Here is a 21,715-nt window from a genome sequence, read left to right as displayed (position 1 = left end):
AGCGCTCCTCTTGCTTCCCACCATATTAGTCGCTGGGCCTGTTAAAGATGCACGTCCTCTGCTACTCCACCCTTGACCTCTCTACGCTCTCCTGTTACCAACACGGCAAGCAAGTCTGGAGGCTGACCCAGCACTGGGAGCTTCGCACACATTCCACAGCTTTTGGAAAGCTGCGTTACTATTATGTATGTAAATACGGCACAAGACGACGCACGCAAAAGCTCAGATCTAAATTTAGACACACTTTCAAGGAGTTGCTGCTCGGAATAAAGCCCAAAACAAACAGCCTCCAGCCTCTGTTCCCCTCAGCTGCTGGACCAGGGCCGTGTTCTCATGTGGCGGCTCCAGTGCCCCGAGCGGCTTTGATCTGGAAGATGAACGAGAAGGTTGAGCGGCTTGGCCGCGGAATAATCGCCAGCACATCATATAGGGCTTTGAGCTTTATGAGGACGGAAGTGTTGGCGTTGTGGCTTTTGCCTCGCTTCGCATTCTTTTTCTCGAGAGCACCCGAGGGTCTTGCTGTGGTTGGCTTAGACTCAGAAGTCCCACTTCGCTAGAGGGGGATTAGGTGAGGCATCCGCTGTGCTGCTTTCATCTGCTACCCTTTCAGGAGAAGGATGGGGGCGAGGGCTATATGAGGATATCAGGTGATGGGTTAATATGTGAGGGATGTGCGTATATACGCTGAATTATGAATACCTGTACCATAGCCTGTTTTTGTCTTATCCAAAGGTAGCCATGGAAAGTCTTTCACTGTTTGAAACAACGTGTGCCTTTTTAGGACAAGAACACTATATGGCATTAGCGTAAACCCGCGCATGGAAAACAGTAGTAGTCAGAATGTGCTGTTGGTAAGTAAAGTTATTGATTGCTGTAGTGTCTGACTTCTCTGTGAACTCCAGTCTCTGTGTGAATTTGTTCAGTCCCATCAGCAGCTTCTGGTTTCCCTTAATGAAAGACTAGATGAAATAGAGGCTGTACTGTAAATACTGGATGTCCCCATGGAGAGCTTTGGGAAAATGCTAAGATAATGCTATTAAGTTAACACAGTTAAATAGCTTTAGCTGTGCATTTAACAGCTGCCATAAATCATATCTATGATGTTTTTTTCCCCCAAAGCTCTAAAAGTCCAGCTAAATTTTAATTGTAAGTAATGCCCCCACAGAAGACAAGCGTCCAGGCTTTTTTCTGTCCTGCACCGAAGTGGTGGAACAAGCTTCCCCTGGGTGTCCGAACAGCAGAGTCGCTCGCTATCTTCAAACACAGACTGAAGACCCACCTCTTCAGAGAATACTTGAGTGAATAGCAGAATGGTCTCCTTATTGACTTGTGTTTAGTAGAGTTTAAGATTAGAGGTATCTTTAAATTATTAGCCTATTCAAACTAGCTGAGATTATTCTTAAGTAAATAGCGAAGCACTCTGGAGAAGAGCGTCTGCTAAATGCCTTACATGTAATGTAAATGTAAATGTTATTTTGCTTTTTTGTTACTTTTACTTTTTTTGCCAGAATAATCTTTAAATAGGTCCTGTTTATATTTCCAATTCATACCATAAATAGTAATGGTTCCTTAGTTCCTGTTTCCTATTTATACCTTATGGTGTTTATATTCAGCTGCAATGAAAGTGAGGACTCTTCCTGAATAAGGCTTAGTAAGGAGTTGCGTATGCATTTTGATATATTTATTGTTGTATTATTGTTATTGTTTTTCCAAGAAATACTTGATGCCGTTTGTGCAGTACTAGACAGTGTGTTTAGAAATTTAAATAGAGAGTTTTACGTGGAGAGTTCACCCAAGCTACTGTGGTGAACACAGGAATGCGAGAGAAGGTGGAATGACATGGGACAGTTAGCATGACCTCATGCATACTGACTACATGAGCTGTCATTGTTAGCCATAGTTTCCGTGTTTGGTTGAGCTGTTCCCTTTAATGTGGCTGGTCTGTGTGAATCCACAGAGAAAGCAGCTCTGATGTCCCCAGATGACGAGGTGCAGAAGAGCGACGTGTCGTCCAGCAGTCAGGGCATGGTGGAGAAGGAGGCTCTGGGCCCCCTCCTTCTGGAGGTATGTGAGGCTTATGTTTGTTTGTTTGTTTGTTTATTTAAATATGTATTTATTTGTAATAGATGCTGATGTCTTGTAGTACAAGCACTACACTGCTAATGGTGTGGTCCCAGCTAAAGAGACATATTTTCAAGTATGGTCCAGAATGTGCTTTATAAATTATTTGTATTTATTTTTATTTTTGGATTGGTATTTATTTATTTATTTATTTGTTTGTTATATATATTTTTTCTCCACCAACCCGAATAATCTTTTGTAGCATCAGGAGGTTACGGACGTAACCTTATATTAATCTCTAGCATGAGCATTTTTGAGCATGACAACAAAAACAACCTTTCTTTTGTTGTTTTTGTTGTCACTAGTGTCAGTTTTTTTTTCATTTGGATGTTTGTCTTAATAAGAGAAATTGCTGATGAAACGCACTTGTGTGGATGGATTTCATTATTTACTGGCGTGAACATGGGCTCTGAATTCAACTTTACCTTCTGTGTTTGAATTAGCTCACTGGGCTTGTGTACGTTATACCCAACTCGCTAGTTTGGCTGTAGCTGTGTAGCTACATCGCTGAATGGGCCGATTTTATCTTGGGAACAATCTTACCTTAAGTGACAACAAAAAGTACCTGAGGCTACCTTGGTTTTTATTCAATCAACTAATCGTATGAAAGTATTTTAATATTGTGGTGAGTAATATTTGGCCTGGTTTTGGGCGGTTGTAAGTTCATATTTTGTCTGTAATCAGTGATTGGTAATTTGCCTCATAGCATTAGTCAGATCCTGACTTCCTTCCAGTAATAAATTATTTCAATTCATATGTGAAAATTAGAAAAATTGGTGGAACTACCTTTTAACAATGAGTCAAATCAAGACGTTATATAATTATAATTCACATAAAAAAAAAAACATCATGTTAGGTGGTGTGTACTGCTTTTTATTTATTCTGTAAGTGTTTTTTTAGGAGATGGTAAGGATGTAACTTGTCACTTTTACAGCAGCGTTCCCTCATTTAAATGGAAAAGTCAAGTTTGGACATCACAGCAGCACATATGTAGGCAGTCTGCTCTGTCCATGTGCGTCCCCTTCTGTGTCTGCCTTCATGCCACGTCTAAGGCTGGCCCAGTTCCCATGGACTGGAGTGTGCTGGTGGCCCTTTGTGTGCTGTTCCTCATCCAGAGGTATATGTTTCACTCCTTTTCTTGTCTCCCCTGTTCCTTGATTTTCCCACCAGGCACTGGATGGCTTCTTCTTTGTGGTGAACCGCGAGGGCCGGATCGTGTTTGTGTCGGAGAACGTCACCAACTACCTGGGCTACAGCCAGGAGGAGCTGATGACCTCCAGCGTCTACAGCATCCTGCACGTGGGCGACCACAATGAGTTTGTGCGCAACCTGTTGCCGAAAAGCCTGGGTGAGGGTCTTTTAGTTTGTCCTGTTGACAGAGAGTGGAAATGGAGCTAGTCTAGACTGAACAGATCTTAGCGTTGGTAGTGGTTGGTGGTATAAAAGCCAGAATGCAGGTCACAGAACAAACATTTACTGGGTCTGTAAGTTACATATTCCCATGTACATATTACTTTCTCACTCACTCCCTCTTCCTCTGCTTGAAATTTTCCAAAAAGGATTTGTCATGGAATACATTATTTCTACATTAACATCTATTGGAAGTTACAAGTTTTTTTTTCCTTTCTCATGTAAAAATGAGCTCATTTCCAAAAAAGAAATCCCATATCAGTGTAAAAACTCTACTGTGGTGAATCTGTTTGCTCTGTGCATGTACAGTGAATGGGGTGCCCTGGCCGCAGGAGCAGGCCCGGCGGAACAGCCACACGTTTAACTGCAGGCTGCTGAAGAGACCTCCAGACGAAGTGGACTCTGAAAACCAGGAAGCTCGGCAGCAGTATGAGCAAATGCAGTGCTTCACCGTCTCACAGCCCAGAGCTGTACAGGAGGAGGGCGAGGGTGAGGGATACAGCTGGCATAAACTTTTTTTTTTTTTTTTCATTTTTGTTTATTTTTTTATATATCATTATATACAATACATAAGATATGCAATCTTACATATGTGCATGTGTACCTGTGATTTTATACACCTTTACTTTATACACCTTAACTTTTTTCTAGAATATAATCTGTTTTAAATTCCCACTCAGCCAGTATCTTTGTGTATCTACTCACTTTTCGTGTATAGCTGTGGTCAGAATGCACTAATTATGGACATGAATATCTTGGCAAATCATGACTTCCTTTGAACTGTTCTTTTTCTGGGGCAGAATGAAATCAACACACATCTTATAGTAAGAAGTGTAGTAAAATAATTTATGCAGAAGTACATTTTGGGGGTTGGGTCAAAATGATACAATATTGCCGTGACATTCATGTCCATGATGAGTGTATGTAGCCTTCCAAACACAACTGTGCGTACCAACATTAAGTTGTTTGAGTTTTGAATACCACTTCAGGCGGCAGCAGCACATTACCTCATCCTCACATTAGCACACAGAGCTGTGAGTTTATGCCAACTCTGCCGCTCTCCGCACATTCAGATGTGCCATGTTGTGAAATCACAGAAATCAGCAGCCGTGAAATTACATTACGTTCCTTTTGTCGCAGGTGTCTCTGCAAATTTACAGTTTGCATTTTAGAGCGAGCGTGGCAGCATATGTTCCCAGCTTCTATAAATGGTGGCATCAGTGATACACAACGCAGTGTCTTGTGTGATGTGTTTATTTATGAAGTATAGGTACTGCTGTGTCATAGGAGTTGGTGTTTTTTTGGGGGTTTTTTTGAATACACATTACGTGTATAAAATATTTCTGTGCTCAAGCTGCAGTCAAATTATTCAAGTTCTGAAATGTCTACATTAAAAGGAGGCACTAACTAATTGTGTAGTAACGTGGTTGCATCAAGCATCTTTTCAATACAATACAATGTGTTGTACCAAGTTACTTTTGTCCAAGCACCTTCTTTTTTTCTCTCTCTCTCTCTCTCTCTCTCTCTCTCTCTCTCTCTCTCTCTCTCTCTCTCTCCCTCTCCCTCTCCCTCTCCCTGTGTATCAACAGACTTGCAGAGCTGTCTAATCTGCATTGCGTGCCGGACGCCCCGTCCAACACAGATTCCGGCCAGCACGGAGTCCTTCATCACCAAGCAGGACCCCACAGGTAGCCCCTCGGTTCTCCACCTCCTATTTGCCATGCATGCACATTCCACTCGCAGTCCAACACAACTGGCTAATCTAACCGATTATCAGGGTAGGGCTCACTGATCTCAGGTCAGCTTTTCCCACTCTAATCCTGAGCCCCTTCAATGTTCAGAAAAAGGCCAAATTGGTCTGAGGCCTGCACTTCGGCAGTATTGGTAACAACCTGAAACCTGCTGGATTAGGAGGCCTTTTGTGCCACTCTGGTCATGCAAGGTGAAGCAAATGACCTGATGTGTGAGTTTTTCAATAAACAAACTGAGGTGTCACCAAATCCTCAATTACCGCCAAAAACGCTTGAATTGATCTTGATCCTTAGAATGTTCTGGGCAGGTATATGGCAACACTTTGTTCTTGAAAAATAACTAAGCTGTTTTTAATCCTTTACTTCAAGCAACATTATGCAGATTAGTCAACATGGTTTATTCACTAATATATACAGTTATTGCTGTTGCACCTCACCTATGAATTCTTTGGATTTAATAGTTTTTCCACTGTGAGTCAGCATTTTCTGGTGGTGTCAGACACATTGTTACCATGTTTCTGATGATAGCGGTTTATTTAAAAAAAAAAAAAAACAGATAATTCATATTCTCGTATTAGTATTCTCTTTTATGTTTAAGTTCACATTTACATCTAACATTATCAAAAAAACATTTATTCTTATCTGAAAAAAGTCTAGAAAAAAAACTTCTTTCATTGTATTTCTCTATATAATGCTACTGCACTATGTACGTGATGCAACAATTTTGTAGAGTGTTCAGTAGTTAGTTAGTCAGCTGTGACATGCAAGTCATCGAACTTAAATGCTGAATGAATACTGCACAGGAGAGCAAAAAAATTCAGCCACATTTACTCTTGTTCTCTCATCCCTTCACTGGCTGCCTATTCAATTTAATTTAAGTCTGTTTATATAGCACTTTTCACAACAGGCATTGTTACAAACGTCTTTTAAGCACGCCAATGGTGCCAGTGGCAAGGGAAGGCTTCCATAGAGCAAGGAGAAGAAACCTTGAGAGGAACAAAGATTCAAAAGCGAACCCATCGACACCAGATAGACATACAAGAAATACAAGAACGCTTAGAAGAAAGAAATTGGAATTGGGTAGAAAAGTAAAATTGCTTGGCCAAGCCTTTAAGAGATTTATAAATCAGGAGAAGCCTTTTATTATGTTTGTAGAATTTAACAGGCAGCCAGTTGAATTGGGTGGAGATTATGCCTATTCCAAAGTGGAAAACAAATGTGGCAATGTCATTACGTTGCTGACCGCATCCATAATCCTGGCACCTGGAAATCAGGGAACAGTGGCATTACCTTTGAAGCTAGATACCCTTTAACTGCCTGTGGTATTACGAATAACCAGGTCACCACCCTCCTGCCTCCACCCAACGGCTACCTGAGGGCTTCAGGTGTCAGAAAAAAAGACGGGAAGCGACGTGCGTTCACCTTTTTTCATTCTGTGTTTAACTTGCACCCAGTCAAAACACTGGCACTGCAGATAAAACAAGTCTTTACTTTCCACTGTTAAGTAGCTTCACACTGCAGACCCATTTGTTACCTTCTGACAACATACACCACTTTGCTGAGGGGTTGTGGATAATGTCTATTCATTGCACCTCATGGCACATCAGTGGTGCAGTGCAAAAAGAAAGCAAAGTAACGATGGTGGATCAGGCTTAAAATAACCTAATCATAATCCATTAAAACATTCTTGGACTGGCCCCCATTTAGATTCAGGGAATCGGATCTCTAGTCTGTGCTATTTGTCTTTGTCTTTTTAATGTATAGTATTTATAGGAACCTGTTATTCCACAATGTTCTGCTTTTTTAATCATTTCTTAGTATATGTATATACATTTGTGTGTGTGTGTGTGTGTGTGTGTGTGTGTGTGTGTGTGTGTGTGTGTGACCTTCAGGGAAGATCATCTCCATTGAGACGAGTGCTCTGAGAGCCACCGGCCGACCAGGCTGGGAGGACCTGGTCAGGAAGTGCATTTATGCCTTCTTCCAGCCTCAGGGCAAAGAACCCTCCCACGCCAAGAAGCTGCTACAAGAGGGTATGCACTAAAGCAGCTCACCAAAACCATCACAATGGGGTCTGCTAGAAAGGGCCTTTGGGCATGCTTGTATAAGAAACATGCCTGAATCTCAAAAGCTTTTAAAAGCTTCTAATCTGAACATGAATGTTTCTATTCTAAACTGATCTTGTGAACAAGGTTACTCATGTCTGTGTTGTCAAGAGGTCCCCACCTTTGATCAAATAGATGAGACTTTTGTTATTGGTTGTTGGCATCAACTGCTGCTGCCCTCTGCTGGATATATGTTATCATGGGTTGATTGAATAAAAGTGAATCAGAGCTAGTCATGTGTATGTTTGTGTTTGAACAGTGATGACCCATGGCACAGCCATCAGCCCTCTGTACCGTTTCACACTCAGTGACGGGACTCCCCTCAGCGCTCAGACGCGCTGTAAGTTCTGCTGCCCCCCCAACCCCGACGTACAGCCCTTCATCATGGGCATCCACACTATCGACAGGTACATATTACACAGACTATCTTTTCGTAATTGCGTAAGGTAGTTTTACTATTGCTTAGTTTAAGAGCTGTTCTTTTGTTGGTATGTTGCCATTGAACATGTGTTGTATGTGTGTTGCAGGGAACACAACACTGCTAGCTCTCAGGAAAACACTACCCCCAGCCTTCTGTCCCCATCAGCCCCTCCAGCCCGCTCTCCTGCCCTGCAGCCCTCCAGTGACCTCAGCATGCATCTCAACAATGGGAACGGAGCTTGCTTAACACCAGGCCCTCCCGCCTCCACCCCACCAGGCTACCTGACACCCAGTCGTGCGGGGCCACCCCAGCAGGTCAGCAGCCCCTCTCCTCTGGGTAGCCCCCTCACAGCCACCCCTACCTCATTCATGTCGCCACGGCCTCCTCGTGGCAGCCCAGGCCTAGCGGCCAGCCCGCGCATCCCGGGACACCCTTTCTCGCCCCCAACGCCTGGCATCCACTCTCCAGCTGGTGCCTTGGTCCGGCAGCAGTCCGGTGGAGACGCCACTGCCTTTTCTCTCCCCTCGCCTTTACCGCCTAGGCAAACGCCCACACCTAGCAGCTCCCCCGCTCGCCCGCCTCCGGCCAAGCCGCCGGAGTCTGGCATTGATGAGCCCAAGAGTGCTGTGGTGAGCAATCCCAAACTCAATCAGCTCCTGGACAGCGGCGCTGGGCCTGCAGACCACGAGTCCTCTCCGACCGCCCAGACCCGTCCGCAACCTGCCGCCCAGTGCCCGGCTTCCCACAGCACTCTGACAGAACGGCACAAGATCCTGCACCGGCTGCTCCAGGACAGCAGCCCGGCTGACACCGCCAAGGATGCTGAGATCAAGAAGGAGCCGCCAGGCAGCCCAGGTCCCGGCCCAGCCCTGGCTGCTGTAGCCGGCAAAGAGCCGCAAGATCACCAGCTGCTGCGTTTTCTGCTCGACACGGATGAGAAGGACCTGGCTGACCTGCCACCCCCAGCAGCACTCAGCCTGCAGACAGTCCGGGTCAAATCGGAGAAGAAAGGGAGTGGAGAAAACGGACCCTGTGCTGCAACAGCACCTAGTGCTCCTGCTGCTCCTGCAGCTCCTCCTGTTCCTGCGATTAGCTGCTCACCCAAACCCAGTGACAGGCCAAGTCCGGTATGCACTCACACACTTGTTCTTGATTTGTGTGCTTTGTGCTGTTTTAACCTAGGGTTCACACAAAAACCTTGTTACCAGTTACCAGTGAGAGCAATTTTAACTACATGTTCCAACCGGTGATTGTATATATCATATATACAGTCAGCAGTTCCAACACCTCCACAACTGTAGCCTCCCACACCCACATATACAGCTTATGCATCCCATAGCTTTCCACTTTCCACTACTGTTTCTTTTCTCTACTAATTGATTTATAGCCCAAGAATTCAGCCCTTAAACTTGTAAGTTGCTTCTGACTCCTAACCTTCACATAAAAAATTCTTGGTATAGAGTACACTTCCTGCTAAGCGATAGCAAGTAGCCTGATGCCATCATTCAGGGTAAGAGCAGTTACACACTGCTATTTATATCCATCAGGCTGGCTCATTCTCTGACCCCACTCTTTAGCACCACAGCCATTGTGTTCATTTGTGATTCCAGAGCTTGAACTTTGTCTTGTGCTTCTTGTCACAGTAGTACACTTTGATGTTGGCTAACCTTTTCTCTCCCACCCTTTGTGTGTTTTGTGTCTGTGTGTACATGTTGCAGTTTCCAAGTGATTTGGACACGCTGAACCAGCTGCTGCCCAACCTTAGGGGCCCAGTGGGCGGAAAGCCAGCAGAGGAGCCAGGGCTGCCCCGGCCGGCTGACGACAACATTCCCATCGGTGTGAGCGTGAAGCGCGAACCGCCCGGAACACCTAGCCGTGGTGAGGGCTTTCAGAAGTGTGAGATTAAACCAAAAATATTCACAAAATTTAAGTGCGTGCGTGTGTTACCATAAAAACATACTTTAGTTAATGTGAGTAGCTGCTTTCTTGTATTCTTAGCCATTGAAGTTGCAAAATGCACAGTCTGAAGATGCCTGTTCAACTGCTTCAATTTTGAAGTGTTATAAACAAAAATAGTAATATTAAGGAAGAAATGTGCTAATTATGTTACTGAAATTAAATTATTAGTTTCAGCTTGTGTGCAATATATTGCTAACTACCACGTATATGCTACGTTAGCCTTGACTATAGACTATTTTCCAACCACTGTTTATCTCTTCATCTTCTGTTACTTCTTTTACTGCTGTGTAATGATATGATGTTAGTTCTAATTGGCCATCCTGCATGGTGCCTGATTTTAAAAAGCTAACTACAGGATAGGTCGGTGGAGATAAACTGTGGTTAAATAGGTGGTATTTCAGTTAAAATTGTTTTTGCAGCTTAGTTTTCTGTGTACGGACTATATGGATTGTACTTTCTGTTACTTTTTTCAGTAAAATGAGGGAATTTCATTTTTCAGTCATGATTTATCACCTTTAAACACTCAACAGTGATGTTTCAAGTCTGTTTTTACTAACTCATTGGTATGTGTTCACTTGTCTCTACAGTGTTCACTGATGTCCACAGTCTCCAGAGCCAGTCTCCCTTTGACTTCTGCAGCCCCTCTACGCCCACACAGGCTCAGGGCCCGGGGCTGGGGCAGGCTGATCCCTTTCAGAGGCCTAAGGAGAGCAGCAGTCCTTTTGCCGATCCTACCAACATAAACACCTTCAGTGGAAGCACAGGTGCTACACGCATGCTCTATTAAAACATGCCTCATACTCCAATTTTCAATGTGATCACTGTGATCAGGTGTTCGGTTTTCTTCTATTAAGCTACTGCGACCAGGCACTGCTGCTGCCGCTGCTTGCTGCTTAATTCCTGAGGGGATGAGAGGTGTAAAAACTGTGTTAATGACCTTATGTTCCAATGCAGGACTGGCCAAACTGGAACTGCCTGACTCGCAACAGTTCCAGCCCTTGTCCCTGCCTGACTCTATAGCATTCGATGGCACCCTGGGAACTCAAACACATGCCCCTCTGTCCTCACCTCAAGAGTGAGTTTTTTTGATGTAAAGATGATGTAAAGATGCTAAGCATCATTTTACTATGTGTAGTTAAATGTGGAAAACATTTCCTGTGTAGGAAACATGGACATTATAGGCTATAGTTACTAGACTATCATTTATACCCCTATTGATGGTGAGTGTTTTTGTGCATGCATATTAAAAACAGGATGCTATTGGTAAACAGATACACTGAATACAGCTGGACGTTATCTGTTAAATATAAAATGTCCCTGTTTATTAGAAGCATTAATCCGGCTACCAATATGGGGTATCAACAAAATTATTCAGGTCAGAGTTAGTCTAATTTGGTTCGTTTCCAATTTATTGTTTGTCTTTGTTCCAAAATTGAAATACATTTGAATAAAGAATCTTGCAAAACATTACTTAAATTTGATTTAAAGTTTTTATTCACTCCCTGTCACGCTTTCCCTGTCTGCCTCTTATGTTGTCTGAGCAGGCAGTGTGTGCCATGTCCACTGGACGAAATGCTGTGCCCTCCGACTACCCCGGAAGGCCGCAATGACGAGAAGGCCCTTTTGGATCAGCTGGTGTCTTTTCTGAGCGGCACAGACGAAAGTGAGCTGGCCGAGCTAGACCGGGCACTGGGCATTGACAAAATTGTTCAGGTCAGAGTTACTCTCATTTGGTTCCTTTGGGTTCTCTCCCAAGAAGTCCATGATCGGAGTACTTACTGACTTGCTTTTTTATCTCTAGAGTGGATGCCTGGATCAGATCACCCAGCGCTTCCCACAGCCACCTGCCACGGTGGCCATGGACCCCAAGCTCCCAGGCTATCCCACCCAGTTCCCCACCTCAGCTTCACAGTTCCCGGCTGAGATGGCTGGTACACAGGGCATGGGGTTTGTGGCACCCCGGGTGCCCTTTCCTGGCAACATGGGCATGAACACGATGCGACCCGGGATGAACCGAGCCCCAGGGATGCCAAACCAGCTGCGCCTGCCACCCAACCAGCTGAGGCTGCAGCTTCAGCAGCGCCTGCAAGGCCCGCAACAGGTACAACATGAACATAGAAACCTTTCTGCTTATCCTCCTGCTTTTTATTCCCAGACTGCTTTATCTGCTCCAGCTGTGTTGATACTGTTCTGTAGTCTTCCAGCTTTTGCCACACTACAAAACATTTTGCTAAAGCAGTGTAGTCCAGTTCCCCACTCCTTCATTTAGGAATGTTAACAGCTTGGACAGAAAAGAAAACGTTCCCTGGTTCGGCAGCCTTTTGCCTTTTAAACCTTTTTAGAAATTGTACTAAAAACTACAAACACAAGTTCTCGCTCTGCATGGAGCAAGCTCAGTGTTACTGAATTAATAAAGGCTAGTTGAATGTCTGTCTGCGCTACCATGCTGTGGAACTAACCTCGTCTTTTGTAGGCTACAGGTGTGTGGGAAATGCGTGGCGGGCAGGGTGATTAGTTGCCCTCATTTAGTATCGCTCATATCTCTTCCCTCTCTCTGACAGCTTCAGAATAGGTTGGCAGCCATGGGGCAGTTCCCACAAGGGGGGCCCGTTGCTATGGGGATGCGTCAGGGCATGCAACAGCCTCAGATGCCCTCGCAGGTTAGTGTATAAAGGCAATGAGGAGTAGCGCTGTCTGCATGACACAGGATGAAGACGTGTGCATGGTCTTTGGTTGAGTTACAACACCAGCCATCTATTTCAGTTCCTTCTGTGTCTGTCTTCTCCCTCAGCCGCCACTCAACGCTCAGATGCTTGCTCAGCGGCAAAGAGAGCTTTACAGCTTCCAGCACCGCCAGAGGCAACTGCTGCAGCAGAAGGTCATGATGATGAGGCAAGGAATTACAACAGGGGCCATGGCAGCCCAGCGAGTCCCCAAAGGCCCCCAGCAGCCTCAGCAGCCACAACAGCAGCAGCAGCAGTTTGGTTTTCCCCCAGGGTACAACACTGTTCCTGGAAACACCCCTACCTCCCCTAGCCACTTTAGCCCCATGGGGGGTCCACTGGACCCCAAGCTGTCTGCCAGGGGGCCTCTGGCAAACCAAGGCATGATTGGAGGCATGCAAGGACAGTTTGGAGCACCTGTGAACTCCTCCGTTCAGCCGGGGCTCTTCCAACAATTTGGGGGTCCAGGTAGGTTAGAATGAACCTAACAGTGCTCATTCAGCTCATACAGCTATACGCTGCTAATGACAGCTAACCAGCAGCAGTTGGTTTCATTCAATTTGAACAACATAACCCTTGTTTGGTTGAATTGTAATAGGTGACATACCATGGTCTTGATACCAGTGATCAATTCAAACTCTCACAACAGTTAATTGTTTCTTAAAGGCATGGTCCAGCAAGGAGAGCCATCTTTCCCCGCCGAGCTCGGCCCTACCAGCCCTTTGCTGTCACCCCAAAACCCTACCTCCCAGAGTCCTCTGCTCCAGCAGACACAGCCTCCACCTGGTTACCAGTCACCTGACATAAAGAACTGGCAGCAAGGTGGCATTGCTAACAACAGGTAAGACAAAGGATCAATTAGGGCTGGGCAGTGTAACTGCAATAAGGTATTTAAACACAATGACAGTATCTCATAATAAGGATGGTATTTTAAAATGATGTAAATGTGAGATATTTCTGTTTTGTCTCTAGCCACATTTCTCCATGCTTCAACTATTAATACTATTTGCAACCAGAGCATTTTTGAAAAATCAAAAGGTTTGTCAGTGTAGGCTGGCTAAATATGGGATATTTCATGAATGATAACTTTTAGAGTAGTAAGTAAAGTATAGTGTTAGTAAGTCTGTGGTGTGGGAAGAAGCAAAACGAGCACAAGCACAGCAGAGAGGGGCCATTGGACTGAGGAGATGAGACATGCTGCCCCCTTTTGCCCCCCCTTTTAATGAAATGAAAATAAAATGAAATAAACAATGTTCTCATCTGATGATGTAAGTAGATTGTCTGGAAATTAAAGATGGAATCAACAACCAAAACTTTTTTCCTACAAAACATCGCATTGCAAAACATAGCTAAGGTAGTTTTTGTCAGCAATTTTGAACCAAATGTTTTCCTGCTAGCCAGGCTAGAGCAAACCAGCTTCTCTCCATAATTCGCATCACAGTTTAGCATTTAGCAGTTGTTGTCAGATTGACAAGTTTTTTTTTTTATTTGATTTTTTTATTTTATTATTTTTAATATAACATAGGATGAGATGGCACAGAAATGATGTTAAACACAGAATCAATCAGCAGATGGCTACTCCCTGTCCCCGGGTAAACGCACTGTATCCATCTGAACCCTAGTCTCCATACCTCTGACGTCACAGCATTTGTGCATCCTGATCTTTTTCGGTGCACTTTCTGTATCAGTGCCGCTCGCCCATTGTAAGTGTAATACAAAGTGTTGCTTTTGCTTTTTTTTCTTTGTTGTTTACTGTGTGTGTTGTTTTTTGTTTGTTTTTTTGTTTTTTTTTACTGTGTTTGTTTGCTAGTCTATATAACCAGGCTGGTCAGACTGCCTCGCAGAATTTTGGTCAACAAGGCGTGTACAACAACATGAGCATCACCGTATCCATGGCTGGGGGCACGGGAGCCGTGGGTTCACTACCTCCAATTGGACCACCAGTCGGCATGGGCAACAACAACCTCGGTAACGTCAGCTCTTTGTGTAATGATCAGGTGAGTGGGGATGCCACTTCGTTGCTAGTACTTTTTATTGTGTATGTTCTTTTATTTGCGTCCACTTGTTGCTGGTTGTTTACCCTTCCATATTATCTTTTCCAGGTACAGCAGGTTCAAGTGTTTGCTGATGTCCAGTGCACAGTAAACCTCGTGGGGAGCGACTCCTACCTTAACCAGCCTGGACCCATGGGGCCCCAGAAGGCCCAGAGTGCGGCCCCCACCTCCCAGTCCCAGCAGAAGAGCCTCTTGCAGCAGCTCCTGACTGAGTGACCCTTCTAGAGACGCCTGCCTAGACGACCGTCTCCAACGTGTAGAGATTTCTATTCGTCACCTTTGGTTTCTATACAGTAATACCTGCAGGGGTCTGTGTCCATGGGCCCGGGGCTGAATGGCATTTCGCAGCCCGTTAGACAGCGTGCTCATTCCTGGTCACCTACTTTTCAAAAGTCTGCTCCCTAAACGGGGACTATATATAATCACGTTCCAGAAATTTGCCAAGTCTGTAGAAGGACCTGCTGCCTCTCACCGGCTAACGTCCTATCAGGCCGTCGTCGCAGTGCTTCTTGGAGAGCGGAGTGCAGCAGCTGAGCTAAGATTGGACAGATCGGAAACTGGGGCAGGCGGTTGCCGTGGTGTTGCCATGACAACGCTCTGGCCTCGGCCAATAGGACAACTCTTGGGAATGTTTTTAGGTTTCCTCTGCATGGGAAAGCTCAGTTTCAGCTGGATCTGTGACTGATAGGCTCTCCTTAGCAGTGCCTGATGATGGGAGGAGTTTCCCAGCTCTTTTTATTTGTTTTGTCTGTCTCTCCTTCTCTTTCTCTCCGTTTTGTTCTCCTTTTCTGTTTTTTCTTTCTTTCTCTCCTGCTGTCTTGCTCTGTTGTTTGTTTTTTTTTAGTAGATATATAAGTGTCTGTTGTCGTCAGAACAAGCATTGCCAGTTTGGGAGACTGCTCCGTTGCACATGTCTGCCACAGGCTTTCCTGGGAGAACTCATTTTGAAACAGCAGGCTTTTTTTTTTTTTAAAAAGAAAAAATGTCCTACACATTTTCCCCCCCATCCCCTCAGCAGCTGTGAATACGAGCCACTTAGGGTTGCGTCAGCCTATCAGTGTTGTTTGCCATGTGTACTGTGCAGGTTGGTATTATTATTGTACAGCACAAAAAAAGGACAGCGTTGGGACGAGCTCACGCTTTCTTTTTTCCTTTTAAAAACGAGAAAAAGAAGTGTTGTTGAATTTACTCTACCAGTAACTCTCGTTTTGAATGCATCAACATCATGGGTTGCAAACTGGTTCTCTTCTTTTTATAGCTTTGAGAATATGTAATGTTTATTTTGTTTTTCTTTATTTTGAAGAATAATGTTTGAAATCATGAGATCGTGTGTACTAAAGTAACATTGCTGAATATTACCTGGGGAGGTGTCAAGCTCTCTGACTCATTTGTGAGGACATGGAGAGCTTGCACAATTTTTTATTTTATTAATGTTATTATTATTTTTTTTAAGTTTCCCCCTTTTTCTGATTGATATTGGTATGCTATGTGTTGATTTTATGTTTTTTTGTTTGTTTGTTTGTTTTTGTTTTTTCTGACACCTCAGTACATGTTACAGATCCCCAAATTCTGTTGTACAGTACATAAGATGAAACTTAGATGATCTTAACTGATTTTGATAATTCAGTGGAGGTATTTCATTCTTTCTTTCTTTCTTTCTTTCTTTTTGCAAAGACAGTCTAGAAATCCCAGGTCGCTCTACTCTGGCTCTGGAAGGGTGCTGTCCCTTTCTCGCACCGTCAGCTGCGTCCTCTCCAGCTCTTTGACTGCTCATGTGACTACTGTTGCCCAGTCGGACACTGTTCATCAGCGTTGCCCTCCTCCTCCTCCTCCTCATCCTCTTCCAAAACCTCCTCATTTGCTTTCTTCTCTCTTTAGCTTCGTTACAGCGACGCACGAAGGCAGCATTCTTTTTTGGAACAGCAAGAAACTGAGATGACCCGCAATAACGTTACATGGTGGAGCCGAAGGACAAAGTCTGAGCTTTTGCAGGCACGTGCGGCGTTCGTCAGCCCGTGATGGGAAGTTCAGTCGAAATTTTTCGGTCCAAATCGGTTTCACTGTACATACGTACAAGACAGCGTCAGAAATCGTTGCATGCGTGACTTCTCCGCCCCACCTTCTCCACCTTCCGTTTTTTCCATCTTACGTAAAGCGATGTTCTATGATTTGTGAATCACTTTGTGTGGTCTTTGTGGGTGTGCAGTGCATGCAAAGGATGGCTCTTCAAGCTCAATGCCGCACCAAGCTTTCAAGCGTTTACTCTTTCCAGCCCTGAACTGTCGAGGTATCAAGTATGTACAGTTTGTTTGTTGGTGGACATTGAGGGCTTGCCTGAGCCACTTTTTGCTAAAAATGTACATACACGTTACAGAAGGCAAAATGGGTTTAAGAGATTAATTGTGGGGGTGGGGGTGGGTGGGGATGGTGTGGGGGAGGGGGACAGATTGACTCACCTTCTAAAAAGGAAAAAAAGAACAACACGTTGATTAAGAGTGACCTGTTCTGTAATGGCTATCAGCTTTCATTTCTGCCATGTTCGTCAGAAGCGGGCATTCTTCTTTTATGAAAATTGTGTTTAAGTGTCTAGGTAATAGGATTCCATTTTATGCCGCAGTTTACCCTCCTTACAAACACCTCTTCACACCGTTTCTGACACGTTTATGCCAAATATACCGCACTATTGAACAGTGCCTATTAGCAGTGGGTTATTCTTTTTAAAAAAAAAACGGCTCTCAGTCAGTTCCGCACCGAGGTACAATGGACATACTTTCTTTTTTTTTCGTCTTTGAAGCCTGGTTCAGTTATCGTGTATATAACAGACAAATGTGAATATGTATCTGTTCAGAATCAACAATATGTAGTGCTCCAAGTTTGTGGTAATAACTACTTGCTTCCATTTTGTTTTTGTTCTTTTTTGTTCTTTTTTTTTTCTTTCTTTTGTTTCAGTTGGGATGTGTATGGCTGTCTGGAAGTGTGTATGTGTGTGATTAATACTGTATATCTGGTGTTTTAAAATGGAAACATGTCCTGATTTTTTTTTTTTTTTCTCTCTTTCTTTTTAAGAAAAAAAAACCTGCAACTTTCCTGTGGGTGTTCAGATTGCTCTTTATGTGAGAGAATGGTTTAGCGACTGCTGAATGTGACTTTACTGAGAGAGAAGCAGCGTGGACTGGCTTTTGTACGGGTTAATTTAAAAAAGAAAAAAAAAAAAAAAGAAAGAAAAAAAGGCCATATTATTTAATTTCTCTGTTGTCAAAAGTTTAAACAGCTCTGAGGAAGTGGAACCTTGGTTTGAGGGGGATAGTGCTCAGGTATTTCGGTCAGAATTTGCCAACATTTTTGTTTTCTTTTTCTGTTTGTGTGGTGTTTTTTTTATTTATTTTATTTTATTTTATTTTATTTTTTTTAAGAAATAATGACCAAAGCTTCAAGATATTAACAAAAATATCATATGCAAAGCTCATGCAATTGGATAGGATAAATGTAGCATTGTTTCTCCTGAATTAACATCCCGTACTTTTAGCTTAGTTTACTGATAACACTACCGTTCTTATAACAACTCCCTCGCCCCCCACTTTTTTCCCCCTTCCCCCCCAAAGAAAGTCAAGTGGCTTGGTGTTTATGTATTTACAGACTTGTTTATAATATTTTTTAAAGCCTGTTGCCACACTCAACATGCAAACGTCTTTACAGGCAGGATGTCATCACTGTTTTCAGGAAGAGAAATGTACTACAGCTAGCTATGCACCTTAAATGAGAAGAGCTTCTCGTTAAAGTCTCGTTTAAAAAAACAAAACAAAAACAAAACAGACACTGACACACTCTGATTTGATCATCGCTTTGGAAAAGGCCGCTGTTCTACATATGCATACATGTGATGTATGTTCTATTGTTTTTCTTTCAACTCAAGGAGAATTGCCTGATTTGAGGTTCGGAACATGGCTTTGAGCTAAAAAAACAAAAACACCACAAAAAGAAACAACTACACTGATGCAAGTATTCGTAGATATTTGACTTTATTTAGCTGAATTCTTTATACCAAATTTGAGGTGCCTCTTGTATATATTTTCTGCATAGAGGACTGCTCCTCCTGTTTGATGAAATTTTTCTTGTTGATGAAGATTTTCTTATATCGACCTTTGTAAGACATGTTTGCTGTATTTTACATGAATTTTTTACTCGAATCAAAAAAAAAAAAAAAGATTCCAGGAATTTGCAAGAAATACAATCTAGTTTTGCACTTTATATTTCAATTTAAAGGAAAGAGGCCATCCCACACACACACACACATGAAAACAAAGAAATCAGAAAGCATACGACATTAGAAGACTAAAAAAAATCTCCCCTGAATGTATTCTAGTCAAAATGTCATTTTGATTTCTGATTTAAAAATATATATATTTTCTCAGGTTCTTTAGAAAGAACTTGGCAGTAGCCCCTCATTCTTCAGGAGCGTTGAAAGAGAGAGCAGGGTAGCCTAGCCTTTTTAAAAAAAATGATTTAACCCTCCCCCCCCCCACCCCCCTCTCGTGTTGCAGCGGCGTCTCTGGGTTTTAAAACTATGCCTATATCTTCTTCAGGTGCTCCACTTTCCCCTCCCCTCAGACTTTTCCTCGTTAGCCGGCGTGCTCGCGTTTCATACCTCTTCTTCTAACAACTTCTCACCTTCTGAAGACATTCCTCACACAGCTCTGCTTTGCTCCTTACTAGGGTTTGGGATCGCGACCCAGGCCCCACCCACACAGTGCCAAGCTCTGATGACCATTTATGCAAAACCCCGCAACGACCTGCGGTTCCTCTAACGACTGACTCTGTATCCTGGCATAGTAGTGAATCTTCTAGGAGCTTCTATCTCTGTAACCGCACGCTTTCCTCCACGGTCAGGTCACACCACTCTACTGTATCACACTATGTAGGCGCTACTGTTTTGTCTGAGGTTTTTTGTTTGTTTTTTTTGTGCTGCCTTATTATGAACATGGATGTTCGTGGTGGTGGCAAAGACACAGTCAGGTGTTGTTGTTTGCGAGACTCTGCTGAAAGAGCACTGCTCACTCCAAGCAAGGTTCCACTTTCCACCTGTAAAATTAATATAAATAAATATAAATATATGAATATATACACTTTACTCATTTTGTCCAGCTTTGTATAATACTTGTGAAACGTTTTTGGGTTCCCCCCTCCCCCTCAAGAGGCATCATTGCAGCTGTGTTTGGGACATTATGAATGAAGATGTATCTGGGAGACTTCTGCATGTTATTGTCATGTTTTTAATTTTCTGTTTGGTTGGTTTCTTTTTTTTTTTTTCCTCTTTGTTTTTTTATTTTTTTTATTTCCTTGTTCTTTCTGTGTCCAGGCGTGTCTGGAGAAAAAAAAACCTACCTTTCTTAGGACGTTGTAGACAATCAGTCACATGCTGGGTCCAGCACCTGCAGGGTTGTCCTGTGGGCTGCAAAACTGTGTTTCGCATCTACTGAATCAGTCTTATTTCTCTTGTCCATTTCATGGAAATATGTGGCTGCTCAACCTGAAATAGTTCAAGTTTACACACGTATGCATACAGACATACACACAAACAAACACACACACAACCAACATCCACACCTCGTGCATATGGCCCCTCTGTTGCTTGTCCAAGGAGAAGATGCAGACTTTGAAGGAAGTGATGCTTTGACTAACAAATCTCTATAACATCCATGAATGTGAGAATGCAACACATTGCAATAAAAGCACCATGTCAAAAAAAGAATGCATTTCTAATGCTCAGTCTGTCCTCTCACTGTAGGTTTGCAGCTTTACTGTAAGCAGCTCCAGCTCCAACTGTTACCCTCCTGCCCCTTTCGGGTAGTTCTAAAATCTAAATGGTCACAAGAAGACTTTACTGTTTCTGATGCTGGTGTTCAGATATTAAAATGTAAGCTATCATGCTACGCAAACACTCTACTACCTCACCAGGATTGAATACAGTGGCATACAAAAGGTCAGATTTTCTGTTACTGTGAATATATCAGAGATTAAATGACCTGGTTTCCAAAAGGCAAAGTTAAGGACATAACTATAATTCCTTTAATATCATAAGAGACCTTTTTTCCATCTTATACAGAAGTCATCCATCTTCATCTTTTTCTACAGATTCCAAACTGGATTTTTTTTTTTACCTTTTCTTCAGAATCTGCTTAATCTTTGTAACAGTCTATTGCAGCCACACAGTGGTTTAGCCTGTCTAACAATAATACGTAGTGTTCCCTCAACGTTTTCTTGGTCTTCTAGACTTCAACCTCACTTCCACTGTTCGTGTTAATTCCTTAATTGCATTTTGAACCGAAGAAATTGCTCTCTAAAATGCTGGTGTAGAGACAGAGCTTAATTTGTTGGGGCTGAACACAATCTCATGCTCTAACGGGTCCAATGAAAATAATAATAACCAGTTTCCTTATCAGTAGGTTACAGGAGAGAAAAGGAAGTCAGGTACATGACTTATCACTTGTAATTATGTGCCCAAAGTTAATGTTTTTTAATCATACAGCTCTGACATATTGCTGACCCACATAGCTTGTCTAGTCCATGCAGATCTGTATTGCCAATAGAATAGGACTCTGTGGAGCAGATAAACATGAACCTATTGACACCATATCTAATGCCAGATGTGGGCTAGAGGGGTATAAAGCCCCCAGCATTGAGCTGTGGCACAGTGGAACTAACCGTGTTCTCTGCTCTATCCAGTACTTTTAGGATGAGTAGGCGATGAAGTGGGGTGATGATCATCATCCATCATCCTGACCCCACTAACGCTAATCAAATCCTCACAGCGATGCTACAGAACCTAGAAGAAAGACTTGGAGACCGTTACTCCAGCATACTTTTTTTACATTTTTTTTTTTATAAATACGCTTGATTTCAGAAGACACAATGAGCAGGTGTCCCAATACTTTGGTCCGTATACTGTATTTTGTGTGTATGTATGAGTATGAGTCTAGTCCACTCCTACCACCTTATCGCAAGTAAACCCTTCCTTTGTTACAGGACTTGATCTGATCCAGCATTTCTGCCTGTTCTGAAGCAGAGGAGTTGGCTGCTGGAGTTTACAAATTGCAGTTATTTAGGAACAGGAAGTAGAGGCATCCTAACCATTTCTACATGCTAATGCACACAAATACACCAGCACAATATG

At 43.2% G+C, this 21,715-nt stretch overlaps 1 protein-coding gene across 4 annotated transcripts in view; it reads left to right on the top strand.

Annotated features, from left to right (window-relative positions):
- Positions 1-16,944, top strand: part of ncoa1 (nuclear receptor coactivator 1) — a 55,909-nt gene extending 38,965 nt beyond the window's left edge. For 3 of the 4 annotated variants that reach the window (XM_072680580.1, XM_072680599.1, XM_072680590.1), the window contains exons 5-20: positions 1,958-2,064; positions 3,292-3,469; positions 3,841-4,020; positions 5,121-5,219; positions 7,175-7,315; positions 7,647-7,794; positions 7,915-8,935; positions 9,527-9,686; positions 10,355-10,531; positions 10,722-10,842; positions 11,312-11,480; positions 11,569-11,868; positions 12,329-12,427; positions 12,559-12,958; positions 13,157-13,331; positions 14,301-16,944. In XM_072680580.1, the coding sequence (XP_072536681.1) occupies positions 1,958-2,064; positions 3,292-3,469; positions 3,841-4,020; positions 5,121-5,219; positions 7,175-7,315; positions 7,647-7,794; positions 7,915-8,935; positions 9,527-9,686; positions 10,355-10,531; positions 10,722-10,842; positions 11,312-11,480; positions 11,569-11,868; positions 12,329-12,427; positions 12,559-12,958; positions 13,157-13,331; positions 14,301-14,760 (3,935 nt within the window). In that variant the 3' untranslated portion in view covers positions 14,761-16,944. The remainder of the gene's footprint in view (positions 1-1,957; positions 2,065-3,291; positions 3,470-3,840; positions 4,021-5,120; positions 5,220-7,174; positions 7,316-7,646; positions 7,795-7,914; positions 8,936-9,526; positions 9,687-10,354; positions 10,532-10,721; positions 10,843-11,311; positions 11,481-11,568; positions 11,869-12,328; positions 12,428-12,558; positions 12,959-13,156; positions 13,332-14,300) is intronic. The other variant, XM_072680608.1, reaches the window with a different exon arrangement.
- Positions 16,945-21,715: the final 4,771 nt, after the last annotated feature.

The sequence above is a fragment of the Salminus brasiliensis genome, chromosome 1 (assembly GCF_030463535.1).
Source record: "Salminus brasiliensis chromosome 1, fSalBra1.hap2, whole genome shotgun sequence".
NCBI lineage: Eukaryota > Metazoa > Chordata > Actinopteri > Characiformes > Bryconidae > Salminus > Salminus brasiliensis.
This window is presented reverse-complemented; position numbering and strand designations above follow the sequence as displayed.